This window comes from Ranitomeya variabilis, chromosome 4, assembly GCF_051348905.1.
Source record: "Ranitomeya variabilis isolate aRanVar5 chromosome 4, aRanVar5.hap1, whole genome shotgun sequence".
In the NCBI taxonomy this organism is placed as follows: domain Eukaryota; kingdom Metazoa; phylum Chordata; class Amphibia; order Anura; family Dendrobatidae; genus Ranitomeya; species Ranitomeya variabilis.
Genome location: NC_135235.1, coordinates 1204629 through 1221274, shown reverse-complemented (window position 1 = coordinate 1221274; position 16646 = coordinate 1204629). Strand labels below are relative to the sequence as shown.

The 16646-nt window shown below is 57.2% G+C and overlaps 1 protein-coding gene across 3 annotated transcripts in view; it reads right to left on the bottom strand.

Moving 5' to 3' along the window:
* The window catches only part of TIAL1 (TIA1 cytotoxic granule associated RNA binding protein like 1), a 67989-nt gene extending 53571 nt beyond the window's left edge, over window positions 1-14418 (bottom strand). The window contains exons 1-3 of one of the 3 annotated variants that reach the window (XM_077257870.1): window positions 14150-14418; window positions 8626-8722; window positions 5772-5921 (exon numbers count right to left, since the gene is read on the bottom strand). In XM_077257870.1, coding sequence (XP_077113985.1) covers window positions 5772-5921; window positions 8626-8722; window positions 14150-14178 — 276 coding nt within the window. In that variant the 5' untranslated portion in view covers window positions 14179-14418. The remainder of the gene's footprint in view (window positions 1-5771; window positions 5922-8625; window positions 8723-14149) is intronic. The other 2 variants (XM_077257872.1, XM_077257871.1) reach the window with 2 other exon arrangements.
* Window positions 14419-16646: the final 2228 nt, after the last annotated feature.

Genomic DNA, 16646 nt, shown 5'->3' with positions numbered 1-16646 from the left:
CCCTGTTTTGGCACACGGGAGAGCTCAGAAGGGAAGTAGCACTGTTTTACTTTTCTAACACAGAATTGGCTGGAATGGAGATTGGACGCCAGGTCTCGTTTGGAGAGCCCCTGATGTGCCTAAACAGTGGAAACCCCCAATTCTAACTCCAACCCTAACCCAAACACACCCCTAACCCCAACACACCCCTAACCCTAATCCCAATCGTAAATGTAATCCAAACCCTAACCCCAACCCTAATGGGAAAATGGAAATAAACACTTTATTTTTTTTCTTTTATTTTTCCCTAAGGGGGTGATGAAGGGGGGTTTAATTTACTTTTATAGTGTTTTTTTAGCGGATTTTTATGATTGGCAGCTGTCACACACTAAAAGACGCTTTTTATTGCAAAAAATATTTTTTGAGTTACCACATTTTGAGAGCTATAATTTTTCCATATTTTGGTCCACAGTCATGTGAGGTCTTGTTTTTTGCGGGACGAGTTGACGTTTTTATTGGTAACATTTCCGGGCACGTGACATTTTTTGATCGCTTTTTATTCCGATTTTTGTGAGGCAGAATGACCAAAAACCAGCTATTCATGAATTTCTTTTAGGGGAGGCGTTTATACCATTCCGCGTTTGGTAAACTTGATAAAGCAGTTTTATTCGTCGGGTCAGTATGATTACAGCGATATCTCATTTATATCATTTTTTTATGTTTTGACGCTTTTATACGATAAAAACCTATTTTATAGAAAAAAATTATTTTTGCATCGCTTTATTCTGAGGACTATAACTTATTTTTTCGCTGATGACGCTGTATGGCGGCTCGTTTTTTGCGGGACAAGATGACATTTTCAGCGGTACCATGGTTATTTATTTCCGTCTTTTTGATCGCGTGTTATTCCACTTTTTGTTTGGCGGTATGATAATAAAGCGTTGTTTTTTGCCTTTTTTACGAAGTTCACTGAAGGGGTTAACTAGTGGGACAGTTTTATAGGTCAGGTCGTTACGGACACGGCGATACTAAATATGTGTACTTTTATTTTTTTTTTTTTATAGATAAAGGAATGTATTTATGGAAACAATATTTTTTCTTTCTTTATTTAGGAATTTTCTTTTTTTTTTTTTACACATGTGAATATATATTTTTTTTTTTACTTTATAACATTGCCCCAGGGGGAACATCATGTTATAGGGTCAGATCGCTGATCTGACACTTTGCAGAGCACTGTGTCAGATCAGCGATCTGACATGCAGGGCTGCAGGCTTACCAGCGCTTGATCTGAGCAGGCGCCTGTAAGCCACCTCCCTGCAGGACCCGGATGCAGCCCCGTGGCCATTTTGGATCCAGGGCCTGCAGGGAGGAGACACTCGGTACAAGGTGAGCACATCGCCTTGTACCGAAAGTCTCAGGGAAGCACGTAGGGAGCCCCCTCCCTGCGCGATGCTTCCCTAAGCCCCCAGAACGCTGCGATCATGTTTGATCGCAGTGTGCTGGGGGTTAATGTGCCGGGGGCGGTCCGTGACTGCTCCTGGCACATAGTGCCGGATGTCAGCTGCGATAGTCAGCTGACACCCGGCCGCGCTTCCACCGTGAGAGCAGCTGATTGCGCTGGACGTACTATCCCATCACTGGGAATTAAATTCCAGGTCACCTTGACGGGATAGTACGTCCAATGGGATTAAGGGGTTAAACCTGACAGGGCACACCTGTGAAGTGAAAACCATTTCCGGTGACTACCTCTTGAAGTTCATCAAGAGAATGCCAAGAGTGTGCAAAGCAGTCATCAAAGCAAAAGATGGCTACTTAGAAGAACCTAGAATATAAGACAATTTCAGGTGTTTCACTCTTTTTTGTTAAGTATATAATTCCACATGTGTTAATTCATAGTTTTGATGCCTTCAGTGTGAATGTACAATTTTCATAGTCATGAAAATACAGAAAAATCTTTAAATGAGAAGGTGTGTAAAACTTTTCGTCTGTACTGTATATCCCCAAGAACACAGTCCCAACCGTGAAGCATGGTGGGGGAAACATAATTTGAGGGTGTTTTTCTGTAAGAGGCACGGTGAGTGCCCCATATTGAAGGGAGGATGGATGGGGTCATGTATCGCAATATTTTGGACAACAATCTCTTCCCTCAGTAAGAGCATTGAAGATGGGTCGTGGCTGCGTCTTCCAGCATGACAATGACCAGGGCAACTAAGCATTGGCTCTGTAAGAAGCATTTCAAGCTCCTGGAGTGGTCTAGCCAGTCTCCAGACCTGAACCCAATAGAAAATCTTTGGAGGGAGCTGAAAGTCAATGTTGCCCTGCGACAGTGCCGAAACCTGAAAGACCTGGAAAAGATCTGTATGGAGGAGGGGGCCAAAATCCCTGCTGCAGTGTGTGCAAACCTGGTGAAGAACTACAGGAAACGTCTGACCTCTGTAATTGCAAACAAAGGTTTCTGCACCAAATATTAAGTTCTGTTTTCTATTGTATCAAATACTTATTTCATGCAATAAAATGCAAACTAATTATGTACCAATCATACAAAGTGATTTCCTGGATTGTATTTTTAGATTCTGACTCTCACAGGAGAATTGTACCTACGATAAAAATTACAGACCTCTATATTCTTTGTAGGCTGGAAAACTTGCAAAATTGGCATCGTACCAAATACTTATTTTCCCCACTGTAAATACCAAGATGGGGGTCATCTATACCAGAATGAGACATATATACGAGGCTGGACCCAGAATGGGGGACATTACTAAATGGTAGGGTGCAACTTCTTTGTCCTTATAGGATTTAGATGGCTACAAAGGCTCATACACCTGACCAACATGCGGAGGTGGGGAGCAGATCCAAATGTTGCATCGGAGCCCATCAGATTCTAGTTGCCATAGCATTATCCCCATCCACCATCTGTACAGGGGGCTCAACGCAGTCAAAGGGTAATCTCCAAACCCAGACTCCTCCATCAGACCCCGATAGAGAAGTGCTATCCGTCACTGCACAGGACACGTCTCCTCCAGAGTCCAGTGATGGCAGATTTACACCACTACATCCAAGGCTCGGCATTGTGCTTTGTGATGTACGGCTGCATGCAGCTGCTCGGCCATGAAGCTCCCGATGGGGGGGCAGTGTTTGTGCCGATACTAGAGGAGGTCTGGACTCTGTAGTTATGGGGTCAGCATAGAGGTGGTAACTTTTCTGCTCCTCAGTACTCCGCCCCCTGATCCATAACGTTATGGGGTCTCCACTTCATCGCTGAGTTGCTGCGGTTCCTTCCACTTCTCAATAATATCACTCACATGTGATGGGGGAAGAAATGTCAAGGACGGACTTGTGACCCTGGTAGCTCCTATTACAGGACCACGCTGGGTAGTAAAGGCAGACAGAATAACAGGGGGCCGGAGGGTATACAATGGGGGTTGGAGAGACTGCATGGAGGACAGGCAGGCGGAAGGTTATACACTGAAGTACGAGGGGACAGATGTCATACCCCCCTGGGAGGGTAGCAAGGGGATTGTCACGATAATGTATAAAATGGAATAGGATTTTTCATTTTCCCTGTTAGCACACATCCTGGGGGCCCTGACCCCCCTTCTCTCTGTGCTTCTGCCTGCTGGTGTGTGTGTGTGTGTGTGTGTGTGTGTGTGTGTGTGTGTGTGTGTGTGTGTGTGTGTGTGTGTGTGTGTGTGCGTGTGACCCCCCTTCTCTCTGTGCTTCTGCCTGCTGGTGTGTGTGTGTGTGTGTGTGTGTGTGTGTGTGTGTGTGTGTGTGTGTGTGTGTGTGTGTGTGTGTGTGTGTGTGTGTGTGTGTGTAGAAGAGGTTTTATTGCTTGTAGCTGCAAATTCCAGGCTCTGGGCAACTTACTCATCCCTCCTCCCATCTAGCACCAGCTGAAACTGGTCTAGTCTCTCTCAAAAGACATGAGTTTCTTTGTTCTATTATAGTGAAATATTGGGCCACCGATTTGGGCTAGAAAAATGTACATATTGCTAACTTCCATCGGTAGATCCGTCAACCACTGTAAGCGCAAGCAGCTAAACACAACGAGTACAAAGTGCGGATTTCTCATGAACCGTGTGGAACAACTAGGAAGAATTTGTTATCATTAGAAAGACAATTTTAATATAAGATGAATGATGGTGTGCTGTGATTCTGCGAGGTTCTCAAGCTAAGATATGAGAATTATAAGTATTGTTGGTAAAATCTGTAACTTTGAGGAGAGGGGAGGGTGAAGGTAAACCAGCCCCTTTAGTGATGTCACAAGCCTGCAGGTATAAGTGACTGCACTTAACCCAGCCTTCATTCTTGCCTGGGAGCTTAATCCATGAAGACCCTTGGTCATGCACTGGGATATTTGGCTCCGCCTACCAGTATGGTTAGCCTGAAATGATCTGAGGACATGTAAGTGTTACTTACTGTTTTAATCCCTGTTTTTCTTTGTAATTGCTTTGTACATATTTTGTCTCATATTGTAACATCTTTCTATATCTTTTATAAACACTGCCTAATCTTTTGGAGTAAACTATAAAACTACTAGTTCGTATTCTTCATGCTCTATGAGAATTGTTCACGTGCCTGAAGTAATTAGGCTACTAATTTGGGTTGGCTCGAACCCCTCTCTGTGAGAAATCTGAGCTGGTGGCAGCGAAGTGTGTTCTGGGCTAGGCAGGTGAGCTGGCAGTGACGGAACGGGGTTTTATAAGCTATTGTCTGGCTGCGGCCTGAGCATTTATAATTCCCTCGCTGAAGCGTGCCTGCTAACCAGTCCACAGTGAAGTGGCCCATCCGGCGACTAATTATCCCAGGTGTAGTTCCCTGACTGACCTAAGGGTAAGGGGGGCACCGGAGAGCAGAAAGTTCTGAAGCGGAACTGGAAAGTGGGATATACATAAATCCCTGCAGTTTGTGATATTGTAGCAGCAGTGGGATAACTAAAATAAGCCCCTGCGGTAAATTGATAGGTCAATAGCCTTGTTTGGGTTTTCATCACATTGTAGCAGTGGTGGGATAACTAAGATAACCCCCCTGCACATGTGATAGCCGTGTGCTGGTCAAAGGTCACCCATGATCCGTGACATATAGGTGTCAGCACGGTGGGAATCGTGACAGGGATGGAGGTTGTAACTGCGTGGGAGCAACAAGGGGCTGCATGTTGAACCCCCAAAGAAAGTAACGAGGCGAAGAATATTGAACCTGGGGGGTGGGGAGCGGGGGCAGTGAGTCATGGAGGTTCAGACTTGGGGCACAATACTTTTCTCTTTAGTGTGTTAGGCTACTTTCACACTGGCGTTTACTGCAATACGTCACAATGCGTCGTTTTGCCGAAAAAACGCATCCTGCAAAAGTGCTTGCAGGATGCGGGTTTTTTTTGCATTGACTTACATTAGCGACGCATTGCCACACGTCGCAACCGTCGTGCGACGGTTGCGCCTTGTTGTGGCGGACCGTCGGGACCAAAAAACGTTACATGTAACGTTTTTTGCTCCCGACGGTCCGCTTTTTCCGACTGCGCATGCGCGGACGGAACTCTGCCCCCACCTCCACGCACCTCACAATGGGGCAGCTGGAAAAATGCATCCGCTGCCCCCGTTGTGCGGCGGAGACAACGCTAGCGTCAGGGACCTCAGCCCGACGCACTGCGACGGACCGAGCCCGACGCTAGTGTGAAAGAAGCCTAAGACAAAATCTCTTCACTACAACATGAAGTGCGAGGAGGCAGATGATGGAGCAGGATGGTGGGCTCATACATGGACCACCCAGTTTCCCAGACCCTTTTTTGCACTTACCTTCCCCAAAATCTTTCTTCCATTCATGGCGGCCAGCGCTGCGGCTGCATCTCTATGTTCAAAAAACTCCACAAAACAGTAGGGATCATTGCTGGAGTTGGGCAGGACGGGGAACCCAACAGACGCGGCCACTCTCCTGCTCTCCGTCTGCTGTGGAAAAAGAAAGGTTATTCTGCTACTTGTGGTGCTTCACATAGTCCTAATGCTTTCATATCTAGAGTCCAGTATGAGAGTCCACAGTACGGGGTCTACATTACACAGGAGCTGATCTGTGAGGACTAGGACAAGCTCTGTAATACAGCACAGTATGGGGGTCCGCAGTACGGGGGGTCTACATTACAGAGGAGCTGATCTGTGAGGACTAGGACAAGCTCTGTAATACAGCACAGCATGGGGGTCCGCAGTACGGGGGTCTACATTACACAGGAGCTGATCTGTGAGGACTAGGACAAGTTCTGTAGTACAGCCAGTATGGGGGTCCGCAGTACGGGGGTCTACACTACACAGGAGCTGATCTGTGAGGACTAGTACAAGCTGGGCTAACCATGAAGGATACAACCAGAGCAGATCTGGGTTGACCATAAAGGACACAACCAAAGCAGACCTGGGCTGACTGTGAAAGACTCAACCAGAGCAGACCTGGGCTGACCATGAAGGATATAACCAGAGCAGACCTGGGCTGACCATGAAGGATATAACCAGAGCAGAACTGGGCTGACCATGAAGGACACAACCAGAGCAGACCAGGGGTGACCATGAAGGACACAACCAGAGCAGACCAGGGGTGACCATGAAGGACACAACCAGAGCAGACCAGGGGTGACCATGAAGGACACAACCAGAGCAGACCAGGGGTGACCATGAAGGACACAACCAGAGCAGACCAGGGGTGACCATGAAGGACACAACCAGAGCAGACCAGGGGTGACCATGAAGGACACAACCAGAGCAGACCAGGGGTGACCATGAAGGACACAACCAGAGCAGACCAGGGGTGACCATGAAGGATACAACCAGAGCAGACCTGGGCTGACCATGAAGGATATAACCAGAGCAGACCTGGGCTGACCATGAAGGACACAACCAGAGCAGACCAGGGGTGACCATGAAGGACACAACCAGAGCAGACCAGGGGTGACCATGAAGGATACAACCAGAGCAGACGTGGGATGACCATGAAGGATACAACCAGAGCAGACCTGGGCTGACTGTGAAGGACACAACCAGAGCAGACCTGGGCTGCCCATGAAGGATATAACCAGAGCAGACGTGGGCTGACCATGAAGGATATAACCAGAGCAGACCTGGGCTGACCATGAAGGACACAACCAGAGCAGACCAGGGGTGACCATGAAGGATATAACCAGAGCAGACCTGGGCTGTCCATGAAGGATATAACCAGAGCAGACATGGGGTGACCATGAAGGACTCAACCAGAGCAGAACTGGGCTGACCATGAAGGATACAACCAGAGCAGACCTGGGCTGTCCATGAAGGATACAACCAGAGCAGACCTGGGCTGACTGTGAAGGACACAACCAGAGCAGAAGTGGGGTGACCATGAAGGATACAACCAGAGCAGACCTGGGCTGTCCATGAAGGATATAACCAGAGCAGACATGGGGTGACCATGAAGGACTCAACCAGAGCAGACCTGGGCTGACCATGAAGGATATAACCAGAGCAGACATGGGGTGACCATGAAGGACACAACCAGAGCAGACCTGGGCTGTCCATGAAGGATATAACCAGAGCAGACATGGGGTGACCATGAAGGACACAACCAGAGCAGACCTGGGCTGACTGTGAAGGACACAACCAGAGCAGAAGTGGGGTGACCATGAAGGATACAACCAGAGCAGACCTGGGCTGTCCATGAAGGACACAACCAGAGCAGACGTGGGGTGACCATGAAGGATACAACCAGAGCAGACCTGGGCTGTCCATGAAGGACATGCTTGGCCGCTGCAGCTGCTTGCTATGCTGATGACCAGTCGCTGTCTGCCTTCTATATCAGACGGGTCATCGCGTTCTTATAACAGATCACATAGAAAGTGCTGCTTATACCAGGTTACAGCAGCTGTGTTTGTAAGGAACGTTACATGACCCATAAGCTCCTGTACTATGGTGAGAGCAGCCAGCAGAGGGAACATACTAAATAACCGAAACATTTGGTGAGAGATGAAGGATCAAGGACTAATTCTGGCTTGTCTGACCTGACGGCCCCATACACGTTAGATTTGTCTCTGTAACTGGCTGCCGATCTGGTGGGAGAGATGTGGTGATTACAGAGGAAATCGAGCAGAGAGAAACTGACCATTTTGCAGAGGTGAGAAGCCGCTGCCAGAGGTGTCCGGAGGGGTTCTCTCTTCTGCCCCATCGAGTACATAGACCGGGGGGGGGGGGAATCTTTTTTCTGCCAAGGGCCATTTGGATATTTTTACCATCCTTCGGGAGCCGTACAAACTCCACCCACAAAGTACATCCTGACACTGGTTTCAGGACGTAATCTTGCATTGCCTGCCCTTCAGTGTTTAGTAGTGAACACTGCATGAGTGTGCTAACAGAGCAAGAAGAAACTAATGAGTTGGTGGCAATCAAAATACACCTCCCTGCCCAACAATGCGGTCTCCAAGAATCTGCCCGAAGGCCTGATAAAAGGTCATTGAGGGCCGTAAATGGCCCTGAGGTTCCCCACCCGTGACCTAGACGCTCAAGGTAACACTAATGTGCATGAGGGAGTCAGAGAAAGCACTACAAGTGTCAGCCGCCAGGATAAGCAGGCACTGACACTAGGGGGCTGCACACTGACTGACGCTGCAGCCGGGGCTTACAGTACTGGCCACCAACCTACCTCAGTGATCATCTTACAGCTTTTACAAGGTCCAATCTGACTGAATAACTGCAGGATAAGGACTTCAGTGACGTCTCTGGAGAGATTCCCCACATACCTGCAGAAGAGAGAAAAAAACACTCAGCACAGCAGCAGACCCCCGGCATAAAGAGGGGAGAGGGACGCCGCCACTTCCCACTGTCACACACGCGTCACCGGCGCCTCTAGTGCCGGACCTCGGCCCCTCCCCCATGTCACATACGCGTCACCTGCGCCTCTAGTGCCGGACCTCGGCCCCTCCCCCATGTCACACACGCATCACCTGCGCCTCTAGTGCCGGACCTAGGCCCCTCCCCCATGTCACACACGCATCACCTGCGCCTCTAGTGCCGGACCACGGCCCCTCCCCCATGTCACACACGCATCACCTGCGCCTCTAGTGCCGGACCTCGGCCCCTCCCCCATGTCACACACGCGTCACCTGCGCCTCTAGTGCCGGACCTCGGCCCCTCCCCCATGTCACACACGCATCACCGGCGCCTCTAGTGCCGGACCTCGGCCCCTCCCCCATGTCACACACGCGTCACCGGCGCCTCTAGTGCCGGACCACGGCCCCTCCCCCATGTCACATACGCGTCACCTGCGCCTCTAGTGCCGGACCACGGCCCCTCCCCCATGTCACACAGGCGTCACCTGCGCCTCTAGTGCCGGACCTCGGCCCCTCCCCCATGTCACACACGCATCACCTGCGCCTCTAGTGCCGGACCTCGGCCCCTCCCCCATGTCACACACGCGTCACCTGCGCCTCTAGTGCCGGACCTCGGCCCCTCCCCCATGTCACATACGCGTCACCTGCGCCTCTAGTGCCGGACCTCGGCCCCTCCCCCATGTCACACACGCGTCACCTGCGCCTCTAGTGCCGGACCTCGGCCCCTCCCCCATGTCACACACGCGTCACCTGCGCCTCTAGTGCCGGACCTCGGCCCCTCCCCCATGTCACATACGCGTCACCTGCGCCTCTAGTGCCGGACCTCGGCCCCTCCCCCATGTCACACACGCGTCACCTGCGCCTCTAGTGCCGGACCTCGGCCCCTCCCCCATGTCACACACGCGTCACCTGCGCCTCTAGTGCCGGACCTCGGCCCCTCCCCCATGTCACACACGCGTCACCTGCGCCTCTAGTGCCGGACCTCGGCCCCTCCCCCATGTCACACACGCGTCACCTGCGCCTCTAGTGCCGGACCTCGGCCCCTCCCCCATGTCACACACGCGTCACCTGCGCCTCTAGTGCCGGACCTCGGCCCCTCCCCCATGTCACACACGCGTCACCTGCGCCTCTAGTGCCGGACCTCGGCCCCTCCCCCATGTCACATACGCGTCACCTGCACCTCTAGTGCCGGACCTCGGCCCCTCCCCCATGTCACACACGCGTCACCTGCGCCTCTAGTGCCGGACCTCGGCCCCTCCCCCATGTCACATACGCGTCACCTGCGCCTCTAGTGCCGGACCTCGGCCCCTCCCCCATGTCACATACGCATCACCGGCGCCTCTAGTGCCGGACCTCGGCCCCTCCCCCATGTCACACACGCATCACCGGCGCCTCTAGTGCCGGACCTCGGCCCCTCCCCCATGTCACACACGTCCCTAGTGACCGGGGGGGGGGGGGGGGGGAGGGGGTTGGGGGTGCCCGACACATCCCCAGTGACAGGAGGGGCAGACACAGGGGCCCATCCCCAGTGACAGGAGGAGCAGACACAGGGGCCCATCCCCAGTGACAGGAGGAGCAGACACAGGGGCCCATCCCCAGTGACAGGAGGAGCAGACACAGGGGCCCATCCCCAGTGACAGGAGGAGCAGACACAGGGGCCCATCCCCAGTGACAGGAGGAGCAGACACAGGGGCCCATCCCCAGTGACAGGAGGAGCAGACACAGGGGCCCATCCCCAGTGACAGGAGGAGCAGACACAGGGGCCCATCCCCAGTGACAGGAGGAGCAGACACAGGGGCCCATCCCCAGTGACAGGAGGAGCAGACACAGGGGCCCATCCCCAGTGACAGGAGGAGCAGACACAGGGGCCCATCCCCAGTGACAGGAGGAGCAGACACAGGGGCCCATCCCCAGTGACAGGAGGAGCAGACACAGGGGCCCATCCCCAGTGACAGGAGGAGCAGACACAGGGGCCCATCCCCAGTGACAGGAGGAGCAGACACAGGGGCCCATCCCCAGTGACAGGAGGAGCAGACACAGGGGCCCATCCCCAGTGACAGGAGGAGCAGACACAGGGGCCCATCCCCAGTGACAGGAGGAGCAGACACAGGGGCCCATCCCCAGTGACAGGAGGAGCAGACACAGGGGCCCATCCCCAGTGACAGGAGGAGCAGACACAGGGGCCCATCCCCAGTGACAGGAGGAGCAGACACAGGGGCCCATCCCCAGTGACAGGAGGAGCAGACACAGGGGCCCATCCCCAGTGACAGGAGGAGCAGACACAGGGGCCCATCCCCAGTGACAGGAGGAGCAGACACAGGGGCCCATCCCCAGTGACAGGAGGAGCAGACACAGGGGCCCATCCCCAGTGACAGGAGGAGCAGACACAGGGGCCCATCCCCAGTGACAGGAGGAGCAGACACAGGGGCCCATCCCCAGTGACAGGAGGAGCAGACACAGGGGCCCATCCCCAGTGACAGGAGGAGCAGACACAGGGGCCCATCCCCAGTGACAGGAGGAGCAGACACAGGGGCCCATCCCCAGTGACAGGAGGAGCAGACACAGGGGCCCATCCCCAGTGACAGGAGGGGCAGACACAGGGGCCCATCCCCAGTGACAGGAGGGGCAGACACAGGGGCCCATCCCCAGTGACAGGAGGGGCAGACACAGGGGCCCATCCCCAGTGACAGGAGGGGCAGACACAGGGGCCCATCCCCAGTGACAGGAGGGGCAGACACAGGGGCCCATCCCCAGTGACAGGAGGGGCAGACACAGGGGCCCATCCCCAGTGACAGGAGGGGCAGACACAGGGGCCCATCCCCAGTGACAGGAGGGGCAGACACAGGGGCCCATCCCCAGTGACAGGAGGGGCAGACACAGGGGCCCATCCCCAGTGACAGGAGGGGCAGACACAGGGGCCCATCCCCAGTGACAGGAGGGGCAGACACAGGGGCCCATCCCCAGTGACAGGAGGGGCAGACACAGGGGCCCATCCCCAGTGACAGGAGGGGCAGACACAGGGGCCCATCCCCAGTGACAGGAGGGGCAGACACAGGGGCCCATCCCCAGTGACAGGAGGGGCAGACACAGGGGCCCATCCCCAGTGACAGGAGGGGCAGACACAGGGGCCCATCCCCAGTGACAGGAGGGGCAGACACAGGGGCCCATCCCCAGTGACAGGAGGGGCAGACACAGGGGCCCATCCCCAGTGACAGGAGGGGCAGACACAGGGGCCCATCCCCAGTGACAGGAGGGGCAGACACAGGGGCCCATCCCCAGTGACAGGAGGGGCAGACACAGGGGCCCATCCCCAGTGACAGGAGGGGCAGACACAGGGGCCCATCCCCAGTGACAGGAGGGGCAGACACAGGGGCCCATCCCCAGTGACAGGAGGGGCAGACACAGGGGCCCATCCCCAGTGACAGGAGGGGCAGACACAGGGGCCCATCCCCAGTGACAGGAGGGGCAGACACAGGGGCCCATCCCCAGTGACAGGAGGGGCAGACACAGGGGCCCATCCCCAGTGACAGGAGGGGCAGACACAGGGGCCCATCCCCAGTGACAGGAGGGGCAGACACAGGGGCCCATCCCCAGTGACAGGAGGGGCAGACACAGGGGCCCATCCCCAGTGACAGGAGGGGCAGACACAGGGGCCCATCCCCAGTGACAGGAGGGGCAGACACAGGGGCCCATCCCCAGTGACAGGAGGGGCAGACACAGGGGCCCATCCCCAGTGACAGGAGGGGCAGACACAGGGGCCCATCCCCAGTGACAGGAGGGGCAGACACAGGGGCCCATCCCCAGTGACAGGAGGGGCAGACACAGGGGCCCATCCCCAGTGACAGGAGGGGCAGACACAGGGGCCCATCCCCAGTGACAGGAGGGGCAGACACAGGGGCCCATCCCCAGTGTCAGGAGGGGCAGACACAGGGGCCCATCCCCAGTGACAGGAGGGGCAGACACAGGGGCCCATCCCCAGTGACAGGAGGGGCAGACACAGGGGCCCATCCCCAGTGACAGGAGGAGCAGACACAGGGGCCCATCCCCAGTGACAGGAGGGGCAGACACAGGGGCCCATCCCCAGTGACAGGAGGAGCAGACACAGGGGCCCATCCCCAGTGACAGGAGGGGCAGACACAGGGGCCCATCCCCAGTGACAGGAGGGGCAGACACAGGGGCCCATCCCCAGTGACAGGAGGGGCAGACACAGGGGCCCATCCCCAGTGACAGGAGGGGCAGACACAGGGGCCCATCCCCAGTGACAGGAGGGGCAGACACAGGGGCCCATCCCCAGTGACAGGAGGGGCAGACACAGGGGCCCATCCCCAGTGACAGGAGGGGCAGACACAGGGGCCCATCCCCAGTGACAGGAGGGGCAGACACAGGGGCCCATCCCCAGTGACAGGAGGGGCAGACACAGGGGCCCATCCCCAGTGACAGGAGGGGCAGACACAGGGGCCCATCCCCAGTGACAGGAGGGGCAGACACAGGGGCCCATCCCCAGTGACAGGAGGGGCAGACACAGGGGCCCATCCCCAGTGACAGGAGGGGCAGACACAGGGGCCCATCCCCAGTGACAGGAGGGGCAGACACAGGGGCCCATCCCCAGTGACAGGAGGGGCAGACACAGGGGCCCATCCCCAGTGACAGGAGGGGCAGACACAGGGGCCCATCCCCAGTGACAGGAGGGGCAGACACAGGGGCCCATCCCCAGTGACAGGAGGGGCAGACACAGGGGCCCATCCCCAGTGACAGGAGGGGCAGACACAGGGGCCCATCCCCAGTGACAGGAGGGGCAGACACAGGGGCCCATCCCCAGTGACAGGAGGGGCAGACACAGGGGCCCATCCCCAGTGACAGGAGGGGCAGACACAGGGGCCCATCCCCAGTGACAGGAGGAGCAGACACAGGGGCCCATCCCCAGTGACAGGAGGGGCAGACACAGGGGCCCATCCCCAGTGACAGGAGGAGCAGACACAGGGGCCCATCCCCAGTGACAGGAGGAGCAGACACAGGGGCCCATCCCCAGTGACAGGAGGAGCAGACACAGGGGCCCATCCCCAGTGACAGGAGGAGCAGACACAGGGGCCCATCCCCAGTGACAGGAGGAGCAGACACAGGGGCCCATCCCCAGTGACAGGAGGAGCAGACACAGGGGCCCATCCCCAGTGACAGGAGGAGCAGACACAGGGGCCCATCCCCAGTGACAGGAGGAGCAGACATAGGGGCCCATCCCCAGTGACAGGAGGAGCTGACAGAGCCGCTCTCCCCGCCGACACCTCACAGCCCGACTGAGTCTGACAGTCACACAGGCCCCCGGAGCTGCCTCACACTCACAAGGTGCGCGGTTGACCGTCATCGTCCATGGCTCCTCCGGGCTCCCGCCTACGTTGTATGAGAAGTTTCCGCAGAGAAGAGGCGTCCCGGGAGAAGGACGCGGCTGCACCGTGGGCGACAGAGACCCCGCAACCCTCCGTCCGGTGCCCAGCAAAATGGCGTCAGCCACCAGCAACTAGCCAGAAAGAGGGGGCCGACTGCGCAGGCGCCAGCCCCGCCTACTGCACGTCCTCCACTTTGCGTCCGACTCCTCACAGCGGCTTCCGCGTTCCCGTTTCCTGCCCTCAGTGGCCTGTAGTAATGGAAACGGGAAGCTCAGCCCGGAGGCGCGGCCTCACCGGAGCCTCCGCTGTACACGGCTCAGTACTGAGGAGACCGGAGGCGCGGCCTCACCGGAGCCTCCGCTGTACACGGCTCAGTACTGAGGAGACCGGAGGCGCGGCCTCACCGGAGCCTCCGCTGTACACGGCTCGGTACTGAGGAGACCGGAGACGCGGCCTCACCGGAGCCTCCGCTGTACACGGCTCAGTACTGAGGAGACCGGAGACGCGGCCTCACCGGAGCCTCCACTATACACGGCTCAGTACTGAGGAGACCGGAGACGCGGCCTCACCGGAGCCTCCGCTGTACACGGCTCAGTACTGAGGAGACCGGAGACGCGGCCTCACCGGAGCCTCCGCTGTACACGGCTCGGTACTGAGGAGACCGGAGACGCGGCCTCTCCGGAGCCTCCACTGTACACGGCTCGGTACTGAGGAGACCGGAGACGCGGCCTCACCGGAGCCTCCACTGTACACGGCTCAGTACTGAGGAGACCGGAGACGCGGCCTCACCGGAGCCTCCGCTGTACACGGCTCAGTACTGAGGAGACCGGAGACGCGGCCTCACCGGAGCCTCCGCTGTACACGGCTCAGTACTGAGGAGACCGGAGACGCGGCCTCACCGGAGCCTCCGCTGTACACGGCTCGGTACTGAGGAGACCGGAGACGCGGCCTCACCGGAGCCTCCGCTGTACACGGCTCAGTACTGAGGAGACCGGAGACGCGGCCTCACCGGAGCCTCCGCTGTACACGGCTCAGTACTGAGGAGACCGGAGACGCAGCCTCACCGGAACCTCCGCTGTACACGGCTCAGTACTGAGGAGACCGGAGACGCGGCCTCACCGGAGCCTCCGCTGTACACGGCTCGGTACTGAGGAGACCGGAGACGCGGCCTCACCGGAGCCTCCACTGTACACGGCTCAGTACTGAGGAGACCGGAGACGCGGCCTCACCGGAGCCTCCACTGTACACGGCTCAGTACTGAGGAGACCGGAGACGCGGCCTCACCGGAGCCTCCGCTGTACACGGCTCAGTACTGAGGAGACCGGAGACGCGGCCTCACCGGAACCTCCGCTGTACACGGCTCAGTACTGAGGAGACCGGAGACGCGGCCTCACCGGAGCCTCCACTGTACACGGCTCAGTACTGAGGAGACCGGAGACGCGGCCTCACCGGAGCCTCCGCTGTACACGGCTCAGTACTGAGCAGACCGGAGACGCGGCCTCACCGGAGCCTCCGCTGTACACGGCTCAGTACTGAGGAGACCGGAGACGCGGCCTCACCGGAGCCTCCGCTGTACACGGCTCAGTACTGAGGAGACCGGAGACGCGGCCTCACCGGAGCCTCCACTGTACACGGCTCAGTACTGAGGAGACCGGAGACGCGGCCTCACCGGAGCCTCCGCTGTACACGGCTCAGTACTGAGGAGACCGGAGACGCGGCCTCACCGGAGCCTCCGCTGTACACGGCTCGGTACTGAGGAGACCGGAGACGCGGCCTCACCGGAGCCTCCGCTGTACACGGCTCGGTACTGAGGAGACCGGAGACGCGGCCTCACCGGAGCCTCCACTGTACACGGCTCGGTACTGAGGAGACCGGAGACGCGGCCTCACCGGAGCCTCCACTGTACAAGGCTCAGTACTGAGGAGACCGGAGACGCGGCCTCACCGGAGCCTCCACTGTACACGGCTCAGTACTGAGGAGACCGGAGACGCGGCCTCACCGGAGCCTCCGCTGTACACGGCTCGGTACTGAGGAGACCGGAGACGCGGCCTCACCGGAGCCTCCGCTGTACACGGCTCAGTACTGAGGAGACCGGAGACGCGGCCTCACCGGAGCCTCCACTGTACACGGCTCAGTACTGAGGAGACCGGAGACGCGGCCTCACCGGAGCCTCCGCTGTACACGGCTCAGTACTGAGGAGACCGGAGACGCGGCCTCACCGGAGCCTCCGCTGTACACGGTTCAGTACTGAGGAGACCGGAGACGCGGCCTCACCGGAGCCTCCGCTGTACACGGCTCAGTACTGAGGAGACCGGAGACGCGGCCTCACCGGAGCCTCCACTGTACACGGCTCAGTACTGAGGAGACTGGAGACGCTGCCTCACCGGAGCCTCCGCTGTACACGGCTCAGTACTGAGGAGACCGGAGACGCGGCCTCACCGGAGCCTCCGCTG